At 38.9% G+C, this 21,875-nt stretch overlaps 1 protein-coding gene and 1 non-coding gene across 3 annotated transcripts in view; both read right to left on the bottom strand.

Annotated features, from left to right (window-relative positions):
- Positions 1-5,112: 5,112 nt before the first annotated feature.
- On the bottom strand, positions 5,113-5,188 carry TRNAR-ACG (transfer RNA arginine (anticodon ACG)). The gene has a single exon. It is a non-coding gene; the product is annotated as a tRNA-Leu (tRNA).
- Positions 5,189-15,345: 10,157 nt separating this feature from the next.
- Positions 15,346-21,875, bottom strand: part of ATAD2 (ATPase family AAA domain containing 2) — a 51,430-nt gene continuing 44,900 nt past the window's right edge. Inside the window, exons 24-29 of one of the 2 annotated variants that reach the window (XM_019719294.3) lie at positions 21,634-21,777; positions 19,665-20,054; positions 17,968-18,101; positions 17,012-17,140; positions 16,172-16,223; positions 15,346-15,748 (exon numbers count right to left, since the gene is read on the bottom strand). In XM_019719294.3, the coding sequence (XP_019574853.2) occupies positions 16,179-16,223; positions 17,012-17,140; positions 17,968-18,101; positions 19,665-20,054; positions 21,634-21,777 (842 nt within the window). In that variant the 3' untranslated portion in view covers positions 15,346-15,748; positions 16,172-16,178. Of the gene's footprint in view, positions 15,749-16,171; positions 16,224-17,011; positions 17,141-17,967; positions 18,102-19,664; positions 20,055-21,633; positions 21,778-21,875 lie in introns of those variants that run through there. The other variant, XR_012490692.2, reaches the window with a different exon arrangement.

Genomic DNA, 21,875 nt, shown 5'->3' with positions numbered 1-21,875 from the left:
CTCAGGTCTATCCTGAAGGCAGCTCCGCCTTCTGTCAGTGTGGCCCCGCCCATTGAGCGCTCCGCCTTCTTATTGTCCCCGCCGGGTCTTGAGAACTGCCCCTTCTCATCGTAAGCCCCATTTCCAGGTGGCAGTTCTGTCCAAACCCCGCCCCGTTTCAACGGAAGCCCCGCCCTCTGTCAATAGAAGCCCCGCCTTCCTGAGGGCCGTCTCGATTCTAGCCCCAAATCTCACGACCTGTCAACCGTCACCCCGCCTCTTGCCTCTAGTCCTTACTCCACCACTAGTGGCAGCTCTGCCCCCTGACACCAAAAGTTCCGTTCAACCTCACTTCGAACCTCTGTGCAAAACGGTCCCACCCTCTGCTCCCTCTGCTCCCGGAAAGCCCACCTTTCCCCCACATGAGTCACTCTTCTGGAGGGCTTTCTTTGCAAGCCGTGGTCCTCAAATCCGGACAGCTTCAGTGTGAACCATCCCCGCAGAGGGGGCCATCTGAGGGCCTAGGCTTTGGGGAAAACTGGATGTCATCATCGTCCCTCCCCATCTCCTCTTCCCTCAACTCCCACATCGTTTTTAAAATGAAGAAAAGTATAAACCAAAGCAAAGAGAAACGACTCACCCTTCAAGCTACTGTGCACAGATTCACGGACCAGGACGTGAGAACTCTGGTGACTTGATGTTCACCCCCCACCCCTACCCCAGTCGTGGACCCTCTGTGCTTTGACAGTAGTGCTCCACTGAACTGCATTAATCCTAAAATACGCAGTTGATTAAAGTGAAAGCCTGGTTGTTGAAATCAATGCACAGCTTCTTTTCATTTGTATGTTTCATCTCAGAATACTAGGTGGAAGCAGAAGCAAGCAAAGCATAATGATTTCATAAACAGAGGTTCTCAGTTCTGCCATACCGAACGCCCTGTATTTACAACAAAAATCTAACATCATTTTACTCTCTTGGAATTAAATGCATAGCTAATGTAAACTACGCAAATAATTTCAAGAAACCAATATTCTAATAATATAAAGGTGAAAAAAGAGAAAGTTTATACTGTACTCCAAAATGCTATACTAATATCAGCAAAAATTATAAAATGTTTTTCACTATGTAAATAAATACTGGGCACCGATGTGAGAACTACAGGACACAAACTGCCGCCACAAAATTTCAATACGCCCCCTAGGGGGCAGTACTGTGCCCCCTGTAGCCTTCTCTGGTATTTATCTCTGAGGAAAGGAAATGCTTCAGATACAGAAATTCAATCTTTTGTTCATGCATTTAACAAGGTTTTTGAGCCCCAACGTATGCCAGGCAATGGGGGAGATGCAAAGCTGAGTCAGGAAATAGTTCTGTCTTCAAGGAGATTACAGTCTAGCAACCAAGCAAAAAACATGAACATAAAAACATCAAGTAAGGTGTAAGGTGAGCTCAAGGAGAGATACATAAAGAGACCACTTTAAGGGTATGGACGGATGAATATAAATCACATCTCTGTCTCTCTCCCTTCCCTCTCTCTCCCTCATCCTCCTTCCCTCTCCCTCTTCCTTTCTTTCTCCTTCCCTTGCTTTTTTTCTTCCTTTCTTTTCTCCCCCCTCCTTTTTCTTCTTTAGCACCAGTTTATATAGTCACCTCCTTCTCTCCATAAGCTGTCTGCCTGAGTCACTGCCCAATGCCAGCAGCCTACAGTCCTCCTAATTTAGGGCCATGCCCACAGGGCAATTCTGTCCAGGAAAACAATTTTAATAGCACAGTGCTGAGAACAGTGTCCTTAGCTGAATTGCTGCCAATTATTTGGTATCCTTGTACAAAGCAAGACTGTTACCACTCATAAAAACTGGTTGCAGACCTAAGCAATATGAATATATGTTTAGCATAGCAGATTGTGCCAGCCCACATAAATCTGTTTAGAGTCCATGCTCACAGAGTAACTTGTTTTTATTAAAATAAACTCATTTGTAAAAATTGTAAATATGACTGATTTCAACAGCTGTGTGGCTCCAGAAGTAAGTTTTTACCCACGGATTGGCACAATTAGAAGAGTCTAGATTTTTTTATGCATATGTTTTACAGTTTGTCATACACAGATTGGTGTGGCAAAATTTCAGTACTGTTAGAGATGAGAAGTTGTCCAGCAGGTTTCAAAAAACATAGCATTTCTGCTATTCAGAGCCTCTTCCACCTTTGGAACAGTGAAAAAAAAGTATTTGTAGGAAATGAAGAGTTTTGAATCAAAAGTTCTAAGCACTGGTGCAATCTGAAGAGGAATAGGCTTCCAACAGCATTTTTTTGTAGTAGTTTCCTTGTCACTTTTCCCCCCTTTTCTACTCTTGGTGAAAAAGTATTCTAAAAAACATGATACCATGAAACAGATCAGCTGAAAAGACATCAGACTAAAACCCTCTAAACTTTTAACTATGTAGTTCAGTGAACTTGACGATTTAGCACTAGTGAAACACTCCTGCAATTCTAATGTTCCTCCAGAAGGTGAACGAAAATGTTCCTGTTAAAGCTAGCTCAGACTGAACAAACTTCAAAGTCAATTTAAGGTCATTTCCTATTCCTCTTAATGCTAGCTTTGTGAAAACAATAATGTTATTGATAATAACAGTAAAAACAAGTTAATATTGTTGGTAATGCCCTCCCCACTCCACTCCTTTTTTTCTGTATCTAAGCATAAGAGCACATCTAGGACTATAGGAACAGGAAAAACTGATTTCTCAGTATTTATTCAAGGAGTAACATGTTGATACACTTTTTTAAACATCAGAGTATCATCTGGGTTGCTTCATTCACTGTCCTGTACTCTATTTCCACCAAAAAGTTGGTGGCTATGTCTGCAAAAAAGGTGCCAGTGTATCTTTTTGACCTAAAATCTTAGGATGCAAAACAGCCTAGGGGAACACCCAACTAGAAAGCAATAATAGAGTAAGAAAATGCAATGGCTTCGTTGTGTTTGAAATTCTTGGCAGAGGAGTCTAAGCAGCAGTCCTAAAACGTAAAGGTGCATGAAATTATTGGGGAATTTTATTTAAAATGTAGATTCTCAGGCCCCGCTCCCTCCCAGGAGTCTAATTCAGGAGGTCTGGGATGAGGTGGTGAAATCTGCATTTGACAAACAGCTGGTGACTGTTGTGTAAGTGATCTATGTAGAATTGACTCTGAGAAATACTGATCTAGAAAAAACGCTAATAATTGGGGGACAACGTAATGCATTCTTGTAGAACTAAAGGTTTCAAGCTATAAAAAGTCAGTATCTCTAAGGAGAGATAGCCATTTCTAAAACTGTCAGTTGCTTGGACGTCAACACTGAAAGAGAAATTCTACTTTTGGACCCATTGCAGACTTCCATCTTCCAGGAAACTCTGGGTACTTTAGACGTATGATCTCATTTGACCTTCCTGGTGTCTCTGTGAGGTCGTCACAGTTAACAAAATGAGCAAACCAAGGTTTGAAGTGGTTAACCTGCTCAGTCACTCAGTAACCTGCAAGGTTTTGAACCCACCCTGACCAATCCTAACACCGAATGAAGATGCTACATAGGCTGCTTCTCAGAAGGAAAGTTTTGCATTAGCCAGGGCACCGTGCGCACAGGATTTGAGAACACTCGCTGGTGTTGGAGTCAGATGGTCTTCTGTTCACATCCCAGATCCTCTGCATGTACAGTTGTTGTTGCCTAACAAATCCACCAAAACTTACTGGCTTCAAAGTCTAAGCAGTTATTTAGCTTGGAAGCCTGTGGGTTGGCCCGGTGGTTCTGCTGATCTGGGTCAGGTTTGGCTGATCTTGGCTGGACTCGCTCATGCCTGCATTCAGCAGGTGGGTTGTCTGGGGGCTGCCTGGTCCAGGATGGTCTCATTCACATACCTGGCAGTTGGCCGTTAGTGGATCACCCACGACTGGCTCATCTAGGATGGTCTCACTCACACCTCCAGTGGTTGGCTGGCTATTGATCACAGGGGTGACTGGGCCCCATGTGTTCTCATCTGCCAGGAGAATAGCCTGGACTCCTTCACATGCACAGGGTTCTAAGAAATCAAGAGGCAGCATTTAAGACCTCTTCAGCCTAGCCTCGGAACCGACATACTACCATTTCTGCCACTTTGTACTGACCAAAGCAAGTCGCGGGGCCAGCTCAGATTCCACCCCTTGATGGGAGCAGCTGCAAAGCCACACTTTAAAGGATGAAGATACAGGAAGGGCAAACAGTCATGGCCATTTTTGTAACTCATTTACCACAGTAACTTTAATTAAAGGCAGGTTTCTTAGCCTCTGTTTTTACGCATTTGTAAAATGAAGGTAATATTACTATTGTTGTGCCCCATGTCGAAGGGTTGATAGTTCATCCAAAGGGTCTGGTTTATCTTAATTTCTCAGATGATGCTGATGCTACCCTCTAGGGTCTTTCCAGCCGGAAAGTCTTATGTAGCTAAGTGAAGAGAGATTAAGCTGCTTTTGTCTGGTGGTCCCTCAGGGTAGGACTTTGTCCCTGATTTTCTCACTCTTGATTTCATGATGTTCCAGTTAACCCTCTCTCGTTGTGGTACAGAAACCCACTCACGCTAGCTCAATTAAAGAAGCCAAAGCTACTGTTTGTCCCTGCATGTCCAGCCCTCCCGTGACTCTCCTTTTCTATATATATATTTTTTTCTTTTAAGGAGGGCGCAGCTCAACAGTGGCCCATTGTGGGGACAGAGTCCCAGAGAGCAGTTTCCAGGCTCTCGGCCTCACGTGGAAAGGTAATGGTTCAGGTAGTAGCTCAGGTAGTAGATGGTCATCAGCTGTAACTAGTTGGCCATCAGCTGTTACCATTAGCCACTAATATAACTGCTGTGGCTAAGCTAGCAAGCGTGGATTGCAGATGGTGGATTGCAGATTGCAAAGAGGCGGGGATTGCAGTTAGCAAGGGAGGTTGGTTGGCAGAGAAGCGGATGGCAGGTTGCGGATCCTGTGGCTCCTGCTTCCTATGGCTCCTGCTTCCTGTGTCTCCTGCTTCCAATCCAGCCACCAGTGAGACTATAGTGATATGACTCCTCTATCTATGGCTCCATGGGTGTTCCTTTTTGGCCTCGTCATATCCTGTGTTCTTATGTGGGGAGCGGGACCAGAGACCTCGCATGACACACTGCCGGGGATCGAACCGGCAACCTTGGTGTTCTTAGCACCACGCTCTAACCAACTGAGCTAACCGGCCACCCCCCATTGACTTTCCTTTTAAGACTCCTCTAGAACACGGCCCAACCGAGGGACCACAGCCCAGGAGTTCAATCTGACTGTTGAGCTTTGTTCATTAGAACTAAATGACCTGGTTCTCAGAGTCCCGATTCCAAAATCGAAAGAGAATCTGATTGGTTCAGCACATCTTTTCTTAAAAGGTCAGCGTAGTCCAATCTGCCATGGCAGGAGGGGTGGGCAGTCTTGGGGTTGAGAAGAGCAGCTTTATGTGGGCGGCAGAGGCTGTGAGCCAGGGCAGCTCCTTCTGAAGATGGCTGGGAGCCAGCAGATACAATGATTCACTTTTCCTGGACACGGCAGCCTTCTCTAATATTTTAAATTACCTTCCCATCAAATAGTCAAATACCTAACATCAAGGACCTTATACAAATCCATCTCCTCTCTGAACACCTCTTAATAAAGTGGAGGTAGGATGGCTATTTCTCCCATCCACTCACCAAAAACCTACCACATGCTGTAGCACAGGCATATTAGTTTGCTAGGGCTGCTCTGCAAAAGGACCACAGACTGGGTGGCTTAAATAACAGAAATTTATTTTTCTCCCAGTTTCAGAGGCTTATAAGTCCAAGATGGAGGTGTAGGCAGGGGTGGTTCCTTCTGAGGGCTGTAAGAGGAGGATCTGTTCCCGGTCCTTCTCCTCGACTTGTAGACGCCCATCTTCTCCCATGGGTCTTGTGTTCCCATTCCTCTTTCATACACGATTAGGAGCCATCCAAATGCCTTTGCATTAACTAAATTACCCCTGTAAAGACACTGTCTCCAAATACAATCACATCCTGAGGGGCTGGGTTAGGACTTCCAACATCTGAATTCTGAGGGAGACACAATTCAGCCTGCGACAACCCAAAAACACTCATCACTATAAACAATGTAAATGGTACCTGAGCCTATTCTTTCCGTTGCAAATTCACTGGGCTTATCTATAGTTGTTCTGCTTATCTGATTGTCCTTCTGTCCCTGAGAGCAACCAGTGACTCTCTGTGTCTGTCATTTATCAATAAGCCTTTTTTTAAAGCTCCAAGTCTGTGAAAAAGTGGTCATACTGTGTGCTTTTTGAAGGTTTAAAAAAAAAATTGTGACGGCATTATTTTAAATGATATATAATCAAATATTTTGTTTATACATTGTCTAAGGCAATGGTTCTCAATCTGACGACTGAGCAAAAGAACCACTTTGGTGCTTTTAACAAACATCTGTGTCCTAGCCCCACCTCCAACGTTTCTGATGATTTGCTTCAGGGTGGGATACAGGCACTATTTTTTTTTTTTTTTAAATTTTCCCAAATGATTCTAAAATGTAGTCAGTGTTGAAAACCACTGGCCTCAGATAAAGGACAGGGGAGGCGAACAACTCTTAGTAGGCACCTCTACCTACCAGGCCCTGAGGTAAGGGTTTAGCTGGGTAATTGAACTTTCAAAACAACCCTATGAGTGTTAACATCACATCCTCCATTTTATAGACAAGGAAACTGAGGCTCAAGAAGAATGCCTTGCTCAAGTCCCCCAAGTTGTGGAGGCAAAGGTTCAGGGGCCTGGATAAAGCTGGAGGTTGGTTAGACCTTTTCCATTGTTTGTAGAAGGAATCAGCATGGAGACACATCAATTTTTGGCCACTTTTAAAAAACCAGATCTCATTCTTGGCTTCACACTGATTGGTCCTTCAGAGGCTTAACAACCATCAAGTGAAGATATGATCTGTTTGTCAAAACAGACTACGTAGGCTGTGCTACTGTAACCAACCCAAATACCCTCAGCTTAATATGCATGTAATGATTCCTCAGGCATCAAGTTTTCTTGCAGCTCTCAGTCTTTCGGAGGCAACTCTCTACTAAATGGTGATTCAGGGATCCAGGCTGCTTCCTCTTTTTGGCTATGTTATTTGAATACATGTCTTCTAGGTTGCCAAGGCAGGGGAGAGGTTTTTCTACCACCTATTAAATGCTTCGGTTTAGAAATGATACGTGGCACTTCTGTTTAGAGCTCTTTGATCAGCGCTAGTCACAGGAAATATGGGGGAGCACAGGGACATTTTGGTGAGTAGTAAATGTCTCTGCCATGTTACCTTAACAAAAGGCATCTTTTTCGGAGAACACATGGAACATTGAAACCCATATTGACGCCACAGGTCCTCCTTTTCCACCATTTAGTGAGGCTTACGGTCCATCTTTCTGTGACTTGGATGACAAAGAAAGTACAGAGAAACCTAAATTCTTTACTGAGATATGAGGCAATTTAGGTGTGCTGACATGTAATTTTACTGTATTATACATTCCTTGGAGGACAGGGACCATATCTCATTCTTATTTGTATCTTTCTTAATGCCTTGGTCCTCAGTAATATTATGTACATGTATACATAAATCCAGCAAATATTAATTGGACAAGACTGAATTAGTTCTTGCCCTCATAACTGCAATTAAAATAGTCTACTAATAACATACTAGTGTTGTGTCTCATTTTAATTATGAATTTTCAAATTGAAAATACAGATCAATTGGCGTGGACTTCTCATTAATTTATCAATTTGTAATCTACCTCCTTTACAAATTTCTTTTCCCGCCTGTCTCACAGCTGGATGAGAGGCACGCAGATCGCTGCCAGCAAGGCAATATAATGCTATGTTTATGTTACGCGTGTACGCAAACATTAGACACCTCCTTTCTGATCATGCAAATAAATCTTCAGACTTTTGACAACTTTTTTGAAAAATATTTGCGAAAGACAGTTGAGGAACACTATAAAAAAATTAAGAAATACATAATTTTTCAGTTTATATACATGGGGATATTTTTTCTGATCCTTTTGGCCCTTAGTTCAGCTTTCATAATTAAAATAATTACAGCTTAAAAGCAACTTTTAAATTTTTATAAAATATTTTCATCGCCAAAGGAATATAATCACTTTGTAGAAATTAAAAAAAAGAGAGAGATAAGAATCCATTCATGGTTCTCCCTTCCTAACCATTATTAGCATTTTGATATATTTCCAGATCAGCTATTTTTAAATGAAAGAAAACATGCTTAGTAGTCTCTGTTTCTTCTCCTGCAGTTATTTGGTATAAGAATATTAGAAAACTGTCATTTTGGATAGACGTTTTCATTTAGCTAGTATTTTAGTGACCATATTTCATGCAACAGCTGTGAGCTGAAGGTCCAGAAGAAACCAGGGAATTCATTTGCTTGATGGTGGTAATTTACATTTTCTCCCTAATGGGGTGGGGAAGGAGACTTCAGAAAAATTTAAGGAAGAAACAGAAAAGAGACATACGCTGTGGTCTTATATATAAAATATGTAAACTGAATGAAGAAAATAATTATACAACATAAGATTGGGGTAACTTATTTTTCTTCCTAAATAATTAAAGCAAAAGCTTGTGTCTTTAAGACCCTGCTTTTCCTAAATATTCACCAGTTAATAGCTATAATTAGGATTCATCACACGTAATCAGTTTCCAAATTATTTCATGAATACATTATCTATTGCAATGAGTCCCCCTCTCCCCCCCCATCTTGAAGCCAGTTGAAGTTTCATAATGGTCCTTTAAACACATTCTTGTAGCTCACAATGTCTGCATGTCCTGGGTACCCATGTTTGCCACTCTGTGATGCATTAAATGTTTTAGTCCCTGTATCTTTTGAATGTTTCAATCATTTTGATTCGGCATGTGCTCTGAAGGTAGTAGTATTCCAAGAGCCTCTCACTGCATGTTAAATGCTGTTCTCTGACTCCCAGCCAGAGCTTGGATGTTGGCAGGGTTGATTGCTCAAATGTAATGATTTCATTTCCAACCTTTGCATACTAAAATTTCATAGCCTAAACATGAAGCTTCCAGACTGTCCCTCTTAAAAACAGAATAAAGACATAATTTAACAGTGCTACAAAATAAAGACAATCTTTGAAACTGGAAGACATTTGAAAATAGGCTGTCACAATAAAATTAATGCTGGTTTGTGAGGTTCAATAATAGCTGAGAGACCTAAAAAAATTTATAGTTATCATTGGGGCATTTCATATTTTTCTACTTTTACGTTACAAAGTGAGAATCCTGGGTCCTCCCTAAAAGCAGAGCCTGAGTAAAGGATGTGAGAGTAAGGGGTTATTTGGGAGGTGACGCCAAGAAGTACAAGCAGGGAGCACGGTGAGACACGGAGGGAAGGGAGCTGATACAGAACGCAGTTTTCGGCAGGTGTTGCTCTGAGACCTCAGGCTCAACCCTAGTGGAGAACTTAGAGAAAAAAATTCAGAACACACCTCTGAGTTGTCCCACCCGAGGGGCAAGGGAGCTGGGGCATCATTCACCGACTCCCATCTATGTCTGGTTGGCAGCTATTCCTGGGATGTTAACCTCCCTTCACATCCAGCATGGGCTATCAGAAAACCCTCAGGTGGGTCACAGATGTTTGCAGGAGGTTGCCGATAGCATATATTGGAATGTTGAATGCCAAGAGCATATGAGTAGGGTACCTGTAGTGTCTGTTCAGGGGAGTTAACCGAACACATGGGTTTCGATCACACAGAATTAGTGGACTCCTGCTTCTGCCACTTATGTGTGAAACCGAGTAAATTACCTCATCTATCAATGCCTCAGTTTCTTTATTTGTAGATGAATACAAGAACCTACCTCCTAGGGTGTTTGTAAGTATTAAATAAGATACTGTGTATAAACTGCACACAAGGTACTGAACACAAGGTGAGAGAGTTCACCACATATATCAAAGAACTGGCTCAAATGCACATTAGAAACTGTCAGTAAATTGTGGCTTTGCTAACCTTGATGACAGACAACTCTCAGGGTGGCTGCTGGTTCACTTTTCTTTCCCCCCCTTCTTCCATCTTCCCTCCCCCCGGCCCCCCACTACGGTTCAAGCCGTGGTTTCTCAATGTAGTTGTGTAGGGCTCGAGCTGCCCGCTGCTCATGCTGCCCACCACTCACGCCAGCACACGGTAGAGCCGTTGTTCACAATTTTAGCTGTAGAGGGCGCAGCTCACTGGCTCATGTGGGAATAGAACCGGTGATCTCGGCGTTAGGAGCTTCACGTCCAACCACCTCAGGCCAGGTTCACACTTTCTTATAACGGGGTTTCCTATAGCAATGTCTAAATTATATGACCTTGGCTTCTGGCCATAGCTAGAGGGCACATCATAACCAATCCAACTCTTTGTTAGGGGGAACTTTGAAATCTAAAACAGAATCACTGAACCTGGGTATCTTTATTGAGTCACATTAGTAGCAACTACTTTTAGCACTGCTGCAAGGGCTTGGAGCAGCCCAGATTCTCTCAACTGACTCTTGGTTTTCTGACCATCCATGCGGTAACTTACATCCTTCCAAAAACATGCCTTTTTTGCTAAAGTTACCCAGAGAAAATTTCTGTTGCTTACAAGTAAAAGAATCTTAACCAATAAAACTCATCTGTTCTTACTCCAACTTTTTAACTGACTGATGGTTGCTCTGTCATCCCTATATATTTTTATATATAATAAATGAAATTTATTTAATGTATTTTGTATATACTTTATTTTATATATTCAAATATATTTATGTATAAATACATTTCTTGGTATTTTGTGCTTGTTTCCAAAGCTAGTGAAAAACAAAACAAATGAAAAACCCCACGAACTCCCAGTCTTTCTAGCCATTTTACTACGTAAAGCTTTTAATTAGACGGGTTTCAACCCCATGGGCCTCCCTGTTGTTAACTTCATTATTGTCCTGATCTGGTCATTAATCTTCTGCTCTCCTTATCCCTTACCCAGTCATTAAGCCAACTGATATTTATTTGCCATCAACTATGGACCTATTATGTTGAGTGTTGAATCTACAATCATAGAACAAAACAGTTACTGACCTTAGAAAGTCTATGGTCTTGTGGTGAGACAAACATTAAATCAACATTTTAACATACACAGCTACAAATTATGAAGTGTCATGTAAGAATACTGGGGATTAAATGAGATTAAAATAGGAAACCTATTTTAGTAGGTTTAATTTAAAAAACAGATTTAATGGGGGGGGGGGGGGTCAGGAAAACTTCCCTAAGATGGTAATGTTTATGCTGAGAAATGAAGGAGTTAGACATGCATGGGTGGAAGGAAGAGCATTCTAAACAAAGGAAATAGCAGGTAAAAGCCCAGAGGCAGGAAGAAAAGAACTGGGAAAAGGCTAAGCATGGCTGGAGTATTGTGGCCAGGGGGATGGGATGAAGCTGAGAGGTAGGCAGGAGCCGTAATAAGGATCTGAAATGGGAAGCATTAATGAGCATGAGCAAATGCAAATGACGGTATAAGATGTGAGTTCCTTAAGAGAATATTTTGGCTACTAGGTGGAGAAGGGACGGCACGGGCAAGAGCAGAAAGCAAGACCAATTGGGAGGCTCTTGTGGCAGTACAGGCACGTGACGACAGTGGGTTGGGGAAGCTAGTGAACCAAATGGAGAGAACTGAGAGGCATTTAATCTTTCTAACCAGGACTTGGTGATGACTTGGAAGCTGAGGGAGAGGGAAGCTTTAGGTTTCTGGCTTCAGCATTTGGATGGATGGTAGTGGCAGTCACTGATAAGAGGAACTCTGGAAGAGCTGCAGGTTTCAGGGAAAGATCAAAATGTGTTGGTCTGGCGGGGGGCCAGTTAGCTCAGTTGGTTAGAGCGTGGTGCTGATAACACCAAGGTTGTTGGTTCGATCCCCACATGCGCCAATGTGAGCTGTGCCCTCCTTAAAAAACAAAAACAAACAAACAAGTAGTTTAGAAAAGTGATATGTCCTAGAAACATAAATCTGGGAGTAATTAATATATACAGGTAGTATTTAAAGACTTGAGAGAAGGGAGTAACACCTGGAGAAAAAGCAGAGTAAGAAGAGAGCCCAAGATCAAGCGCTGAGGAGCATGAAGATTAATGATAGAAGAAAGAGACTATCAAAGAGGGGAAAGAAAAAGAGCAACCCTGGAATCTGGAGGGAAAACCATATACTCATATGGTTGTGTCCCAATAAGCAGGGAAAAAAAATGCTTTGAGAAAGGCATGTGCTCTATGGCGTGGAATGGTGAGTGGTCGAGTATGAAAAAGACTAAGTGCACATGTGATTCAGCAAAACGGTCGTCCCTGGTCCTCAGCAATAGTAGTTTGGAGTCATTTTGCAACCAGTTATGTCCTCTTCTAATCACGGCCTTCTCCCTGACCAAAAACCAAAACCCCAACAAAGCCAAAACCATCCTCCTTCCTTTTGCTTTGAAACTTGTCGCACTCCTACTCCAGGGTAATTCCCCTTCTTAGAAAATCAACTCAGAACCTTTTTCATCTTCTTCCTCATCTTATTCTGGTATGACAATCTCCTTCCCCCTCCTCTTCCGAGAAAGACTCACAGAAAGGGGAGAGTTGTTCTATCTCACCATCGTTACTTACAATTATAACTTCTTCAGTTCTGAAGGCCAGAAGTCCAAAACCAGCATCACTAGGCCAAAATCAAAGTGTTGGCAGGGCTGTAGCCTCTGGAGGAACTAGGGGAAAATCTGTTCCGTGCTTCTTTCAGCTCCTGTGGCTGTCTACATCTCCTTGGCTTGTTGGCTGCACAATGCCGTTCTGACTTGGTCACATTGCTTTCTCTTCTAAAATCTCATTCTGCCTCACTTTCATAGGATACAGGATTGTATTTAGGACCCACACAAATAATCCAGGATATTCCCCTATCTCAAGTACCTTAATTTAGTTACATCTGAAGGACCCTCTCCTTTTTTTGTTTTGCCACAGAAGGAAACAGTCAGATTCCAGGGATTAGGATGAAGATATTTTTCCAATGGCCACTTTTCAGCCCACCACAAAGGTTATGTGCAAAGTATGGACTATAAAGTACTTTTTCTGCCTCCCCAGCATCCCACTGTTACCTGAAAATCAAAATGTTTCTAATTGTATTCAACTCATCCCTGAAGTTGGCAACTTTTCTCTATTACTGTCAATATCCTCACCAATAACCTCAGTACTACAGTCCATACTTAGAGGGATCGCTGAGAGAACCAGTTAAAAACCAAAAAGCAAATGGGGAATATAACTCCCGATTACTTAAGAGTTGGTTGTGGATAGCGATCTTCCAAAGTACAAGCATAGTACAGAAAGGGAGAGGAAGAGTAATTTTATGAGGGAGAAATCCCAGAAACACTGCTTCTGCCAGGTGATCAAGGTCAATCAAGTCATAAATCACATACGTAATATTGATATGATCACTTTACTTCTGTGATCTTCCTCCCCAAATCCCAGTCATGAGAAAAAGACTAATTCCAATAGAGGGGCATCTTCCAAAATACTTGATTAGTAGTCCTCAAAACTGTTAAGTCATTAAAACATCCACATCCATTACTTGACTTTTTTCTGTTGAGATTTAATAGCCCTTTGTGATAGTATCTGTAGAAAAAGCATGAAGGTTTTAAATTCAGTCGTATTTACCTAATTTTACTTTTGTTGTTAGTGTTTTTGGTACCATATTTAAGAAATAATTACCAAATTCAATGTCATAAAGATTTACCCTTGTTTTCTTCTAAGAATTTTACAGTTTTAGCTCTTAAATTTAAGTCTTTGATCGATTTTGTGTTAAATTTTGTATATGGTGTGAGGTAGAGGTCCAACCTCATTCTTTCACATGTAGATATCCAGTTTTCTCAGCACCATTAGTTGAAGAGACTATTTTTTCCCTCATTGAACGGTCTTGGGACCACTGTCAAAAAATCAGTGGATATACAGATTTATTTCTAGACTCTCAATTCTATTTCATTGGTCTGTATGTCTATCCTTCATGGCAGTACCAGTTTTATCAGTGTAGATTTGTGTAAGTTTTGGAATATGGAAGCGTGAGTTTTCCAACTTTCTCTTCTTTTTCAAGATTGTTTCAGCTATTCAAGGTTCCTTGCAATTCCATTATGAATTCAGGAGTGACTTTCTCATTTTTGAAAAAAAAGCCATTGAGATTTTAATAGGTATCTCACTGAATTTATAGATTGCTTTGGGGAATATTGCTATTTTAACATTGTCTTCCAATCCATGAATAAGGATGTCTTTCTATTTGTTTAGGTTTTAATTTCTTTCAGCAACATTTTGTACTTATCAGTGTACAAGTCTTGCACCTCCTTGGTTAAATTTATTCCTAGGTGTTTTATTGTCTTAGATGCTATTATAAATAGAACTGCTTTCTTAATTTCCTTTTTGTATTGTTTATTGCTAGTGTATAGAAATACAACTGATTTTTATGTGTTGATCTATATTGCAACTTTGCCGAATTCGTTTATTAGTTTTAACAGATTTTTTGTGATTCTTTAGGATTTTCTACATAAGATTATGTCACCTGTGAATAGTTTTACTTCTTCCTTTCCAATCGGGATGCATCTAATTTCTTTTTCTTGCCTAATTACTATAGATTGACTGCACTTTTAAACAAAAATGAGAAAGAAACACTCCAGGCTTACTATTTCAGCGTAGTTTTGAAAATCTACATAGGAATGTAGACATATTACTTCCCATATCTATAGACAGCATGTCATGAAAAGGACAGGAAGCACATTAGTCTTTGTAGCTAAAAAACATACCATATAAACAATCCAGTGTCAACAGCATTATAAATTATAAACAGTAATAAAACAAATTTTTGCACTGAATTATCTTTAGGGTATTTTAAAATACTGAAGAAATAGAAACAAATTTGAGAAGCAATTTTCACCTTTAAAATGTATTACAGAAACTATACATACAAAATGAAATCCTAGTTATAAAAGATGCATTTGGTATAAGTATAATAAACTTCAACAAAATGAGTATACATATGTGTATGTGTGAACCCAGGAATATACACATACTTAAATGTTTTCCGTGACTGGCACTGCTTTATGTATTGCATAAGATAGTATCTACTAAGGTATCTGAATTACTGGTTTTTGGAAGGCTTTAAATACAATGTGCAGATAAACCCACAAAAGGCAGTTCAACTTTGAAACTGTATTAGAATCCAGAATCTCTCATATGAGATCTTTATCTCCTATTCCTTTTGAAAGATTCCAACAGAAGCTGTTTTACAAACATATTAGAAAGTATCCTTAAAAAACAACAACAACAACAACAAAAAACAAAAAACAAAATGCATGGCAGTGAATGGTTTTATTGCTTTAAGAAAAAAGAAATGTATTTTTGGTATCATTCATACAAAATTTATAATACTTATATAATTGTATATAAAAGGTATCTATAGAATATAACCTAAACACAAATTTAGAAGGATATAAACAGTTTTCAAATATAAAAACTTTGTGCTATTAAAAAGCTGTTTAACACAGTAGTTATTAACACATTTGTTGTGTGTAGAATCATAAAAGTTAACTAAAAATACTTGTTAACCCAAGTTAGAATTAGAAAAATGTTTACCTAAAAAGCATTAATTTTGAAATTCAAGTACAGAATGGTCAAGGGTCCTCCAGCAAATCATGACTTGAACACTGGCTTTTAAGTGACCAGGCAGGGGAATCTAAAGGCAGGTGGGAGATGGGCACTGAAGAAAACAAAGACAACAAAAAGGATGGCAAAGAAACATGGTTAAGTTTCTAGTCTGATACAATGAACTATTCACAGCAAGGATAAAAGTGCTTAAAACAAAAAGTGTCAATGTCACTAACTACTCTTAAGAGCCATAAAACATTAGTTATCAAATTAACTTTTTTATTAAGAGTTGGCCACACTTCAACTACTGATGTGTCATAGCATTGTTACTACAGTGCCTTGTTCAAATCCCCAGTATTTATCAGTTATCTCTGTAATTTATTTTACACGTGTACATAAATACCAAAAAACTTTAAATATTTTTATTTACTATTTTAATCTCATCCTTAAAGATGCAGGATTTCATCTTGCATCACTTATGTAGATAAGACAAAGGTGAATTAAATAGAAACGGAATATAAAGAATATATGATACCATGATATCATGATCTGGAACAACTGAAGTTTTCTACCTCTCGCTCCATTTTCTAGATAAAGGGGTAGAAAGAAAAAATATTAAGTTTCAATATGGAAAAAGCTAAAGAAACATTACTGTATTGCTATTTTTTCCCCAGTAAATACCCTTAAAGATTTATTACCTATGTATACGTCTCATAGTGAAAACAGAAACTTAGTTCAGTATTTAAGACTATCATATAAACTGATATCACTGATGGGACTTCACTGTTTAAATCCCTTTGAAATGAGTCTAAGATGTGTTCATCTTACGTTAAATTCAAATAGTTATAATGAAGGCACTGGTATGCGGATAATTATAATAATAAATAAATGCAGATATTAACATTTTATATTTTGTAGGTACTAGTATTACATATGTTATACTCTGTAGGACTACACAGTATACTTCAGTAGGTAATACTGAATACTATATATTACTAGTAAGTATATAACAGGTGCCAGTAATATTTATATTGTACTATGTATCATCCAATATCTATTTTTTTAATTTTTCCCAATATCTATTTTTAAAAGTACTCTAATGCCCATTGTAAAGCAAGATTAAAACAAACAGGTCTATCTTAAGTCTACATTAAAAGGAGCTACATATCTTCATTAATATACATACACACAAAATAAAGATTCTTCATTGTTTACTGATATTATAGTTCCACTGTTTACTAAAGAAACATAAACTAGTGGCTCAATTTAAAAAAGTGTGGAATTCAATTGTACCATAATCCATAATGCACATCTTAAACAATGGTTTTAAAAAAATTTTATAATATCAGTTAATTTCTTATATAGATTAGTTTACCTGAATAAGCATTGTTTTGTCATAGTCTCTGCGATGCTGATAAATACACTGGCTAATTACAGCATACAAATTTTCCAACTGAAAAACATTGTACTGTTGACTCTTTTTAACAACAGTCTTCAACAGATTCTAAAAGAAAACATGAGTGTTTACATAAGTGAGAGATAAATTCTCTAAGATATTTTAATTTAGAAGATTTGGGGACTTTTTAGCACATAAACCAGAGAGAGGGCAGACCAAACCATTTGTTGAGACATGGCAGGCTCTCATAGCGGCCCTAGCATCTTGCTGTAGTCAACTTTCTTACCATTCTGGTCTCTGCCCTGGGTAACTCCCAACCTAAAAACTATAGCTGAGGAGGTTGCCGATTTCAATTCTAGCCATAAGTTTCTATCGACAAAGAAATAATCTCAAACTAGATTAATAGGGAAAAAAAGCAACATTTTAACAGAGTATTTTATGGCACTGTAAGTACATCACAACTAACTCCGTTATGTGAAACAAAAAAAGTACATAAATGGTGAACTACCTCACCACTTCATGGTCCTTTTTCTTATGAAAAGGATTTTCAATCTGCTCAGTATTTTTTCTCATGACTGAAACGGACTCACTGAATTTCTATGATTCTTCAAGTCTGGCCCTACTAGGATATACCATTACCTCATAGTTAACAAAACATGCCATTATGGCTAAATAAAAACTAACTAAAATAGTTATAGGTAATGGTCATAAAAATAATGTATGAGATCCATGATGTAGACAAGTCTTGCAACTACATCAAGACACTAGCCACCTCCAACCACCGTTTTTATGAAAGTTACTCTATACCAAGCTTCTCCTTTCATAAAAGATCATTATTCATTGCACGCCAATTGATAAGATGCACTATTACAGTCTTTTGGTGGGTTATGCTACTAATCTGTGCAATGAAAGCATTACAATTTCAATTTACATACTTTTAATCGCTCATGGTCCACAACAAGTGAGGGTGTAGGCTGAGAAAGAATAGCCATAGCCTTTTCAACACTAATGAGCTGCTGTTGCTCTACTTGGGAACATCTCGCTCGAGTCATTCGCAGAACACACATTTCTAGAATGAATAATTAATGTTATTATTTGATTTACAGATATTATAATGCCTAAAATAAATATTAGGCAGATTAAATAGCAGGACATATTTACTAAGACACAAATACCAATTCTGGCTTATTGACCTTGCTGTAATATTCAGATGCTGCCACTAAACATACTCAAAAATTAAGGACATTTGAGAAGTATTTCTCAAATTGAGTATTTCAGGGAATCCTCAACAGGTTAGACTGTCTTCTACTTAGGCATAAGACCCATAGAATTTAAGAGCGGGAAGGGACCTCAATAACTAGGAGTTGCAAACAGTCATCCACAGACCAAATCTGGCCTACCGTTACAAATAGTTTTATTAGCACACAACCGTACCCATCTTACATATACGTGTCAGTGTGGCTTTCCAGCCGGGTTGAGTAGTTGTGACAGAAACTGGATGGCTAAATATTTAGTATCTGGCCCTTTACAGAAAAAGTTTGCCTATCCCTGATCTAGAACAATCCACTCACTGACAGATGAGAAAAAGGGGGACAAGAGATGAAGAGACTTCTCTAAGGTCAACACACCCGATTGTTGTAAGAGCCTGGACAAGAGTCTCCTGATATGTAAACAAGGACCTGTACCACTAAGCAGTGCGCTGTGCCACGAAATAACGATAAAGGAAAAGTAAAACAACTCTGAACCCAAACAAAGCATAAATTATATAGTCAGAGGATTAACATTTAAAATACCCACACTGGAAAGGCTATATCCTAGTCCATTCTGCTATGATTGCTCAAACACATTGAAACTCATTTCAAAGAAGTCTTTGAAGATTTACCTATAGCATATAAGCCACTAAAGAAAACCAGTGTCATTAACTTAGTCAATACCTGTTTTAGATCAAAATCAATTTTTAACCCTGTTACCATTCTTTTTGCTTTGTAAGACTAAATAAATAATGCCTGCCTTTTCCAAAGACCAAACAAATTTACTGCCAAAGGTCCAAGAAGATCCAGATGGAAGACAACTCTAAATGAAAAAACTTTGGAAGCAGCAGTATCATTAGAACATAAATAATCTTGGACTTATCCTACAATATGGATAAAGGAATGCTAGGGGTGAGTAACATTTGTTCTACATCACTCAGCAAGAATCACAGGAAACTGCCCGTCTTGCTTAAAAATGAGAAAGTATCCTGCCAGCTTTTCAAAACTGTAGAGCCAAGCACTTTGTTACATACTTTACATGAATTATTTTATTAATTCCTCAAAATATCTCATTACCCTACAACTAACCGTCCCAATTTTGCAGATGAGAAAACTGAGGCTGGTAGGTCAAGAAACTTACCCAAGGTCACAAGCTACTAAGTAGTGGACTAGGGGCTCAAATCTGATCGGTCTGATGCCATAGTGTTTTTAACAACAGTGATTTACTAGCTCAAGTTATTAAGAAAATGCCATCTTTCCTAATTGACACCAGCAATATTAAAGACCAGGAAAAAGGAATAATTTGAGATGGTAATTAGTCACTTAAGAACTTTAATTAAAACATCTTTTAAAATTAGGAAGTTTAATTGAGAAAGGCTTACCTTTTGCTTCATCAGAAACATCCATTATCTGAGAGCTTAAAGCATCTCCATTGCAAGCAATCTTATCTTTCCTCAATTCTGTACACGCTGTAGTCTTCTTACATTCCTCGAGTTCATTCTCAATATTGGAAATATTTGAATTATTACTTCCCAATTCTATTTTGCCTTCAGAGGCATTCTGCTGTTTCTCATTTTCTTCCATTGAAGACTCCCCTGTGTTTCCGGTTTCATTGTGGTCTACACTTGTATCGTGATTTTCCTCTATATCTATCTCAATTTTGTCATCTGTGGTATTCTGGCTATCATCTTTTGTCTGTGAAATCTTCCTTCGTTTTGTTATGGTGCCTAAGTGCCACCTTGACTTTCTGCGGATTTTTCTCTTCAATTGAGCTTCAGAGAATTTAAAGAAACAGGAAAAAAGAACATTCAACAATTTTCTAAAGCCCAAGTAAGTGGGGGAAAAAATAATTCCTGAGCTATAAGAGGATAGTGAGTTTGAGAAACCACGGTAGTTATGAATAGATGGAATATAGAAACAAAAATACAGTGCTATAAGAAAGTAGAGAAGTGGGCAATGACCTGTCATTCTGAGTTTGAATTTAACCTTGAATAATTTTTTAAAAATCTTGTATAATTTTAAGTAAGGCAACGTATGATCTGTCTGATGTGCACATTACAAAGAACACTGTGGCAGTAGGATGAGGAATGAAATAGAGAAAGGGCAAGATTAAAAATGGCCCACACTTACTAAGTGCCTACCATATTAACGGGGACTCTTCTAAGTCCTTTACATGTACTAACTCCCTAAAATTTCACTTGAACCTGATCAGGTTTGTTACCACTGTGAACGTCACTTTACAAATGAAGAAACTAAGGTATGCCAAGATTAAACATTCTTCCTAGACTAGACACAGTATAACCAAACCGTAATATTATGTTTGGGAGATTTATCCATACTGTTAATATGTAGTTGAAGTTTAATCATTCCCACTGCTGCACAATAACCCACATTTTTTCATTCTACTGATGATGGGCATTTGGGTTGGTTGCTCCCAGTGTTGGGTTATTATGAATATTTGTTCTATGAACATTCTTGTATGTGTCTTTGATGAACATAATGTATGCAATCCTGCTGGGTATATAACTAGGAGTGGATTGCTTTAAGGGAGTCATCTTTCATGTCCTCAATTTTCATATATATATGAAAATGCATTTTCATATATATATCTATTTTTCAATTTTTTCATATATATATGTTTCAATTTTCATATATATATATTTGCTTAAAGTTGATTTGACTGAGACCATTCTGGTGGTTCCCAGCTGACTCTTCCCATTTTTATAAAAGTAGGGCGTACTCTATCTATCTCAGATCAATTACCCCAGGAGGGACAAACCTACAGTACAGTAAGGAAAGGTTCCAACCCAAGCAAAACACACACACACACACACACACACACACACACACACACACAAAATTTCTGTTTAAAAGCACTGGATGTCTAATAAGGCATTGAGGAATTACGACACCAGATCTGGTAAAACAAATGAATAACTAAGAAGAGAGGCTAAGAGGCTTAGAGGCAGAGAGTTTGACATTCATGGGCTTAAAGAACAAAAAATGGAACTCAGAGCCTGCCAAGAGAGGGAGGTCTTGGGAAAACCCTCAGGCTTTGGGTTGGTACCCTGTGAAACTATACTCTAAGAATAAGGAAGACCAGGATTTATAAGAAATGAAAATCAGTTTCAAATTAAGTCAACCCACAATTAGATGAAAGTGAACTGGAATTGCAAGTGGTGTAGCATTACAAATCTGGATTTATTTCAAGAATGCAAAGTTGCCTTAATATTAACAAAATCAATGTAATTCTCTACATCAATATAAAGGAAACTGAGGAAGAAAGTAAATGGCATTAGAAGAGAGTAAAGGTTACAATTTCATAAGTAAAAATCACTCAAGCAAACTTACCAGGAGTGCTGCAAGCCACAGGAGTATTGGGCATCTTGAGCTTTTCATTCTGCTCTGGATCTGATCTTTTATCGGCAGCAGGAGTGGAATTTTGCTTTGGCATCACGTGGTAATAAGATGGAGCGTATTTGGAGGAGCTACAACCTTATAAATAGACATGTCAGACATCAAATCAAATGTCCAGATTTAAAAATTACCTGAAGGATTAATTAGAAGGACTCACATTACAGAAAAAGAAGCAT

The sequence above is a fragment of the Rhinolophus sinicus genome, chromosome 6 (assembly GCF_057876585.1).
Source record: "Rhinolophus sinicus isolate RSI-liver-muscle chromosome 6, RSI-T2T, whole genome shotgun sequence".
Lineage (NCBI taxonomy): Eukaryota > Metazoa > Chordata > Mammalia > Chiroptera > Rhinolophidae > Rhinolophus > Rhinolophus sinicus.
Note: the sequence above shows the minus strand (reverse complement) of the source record. Positions and strands in the feature narration are given on the sequence as shown.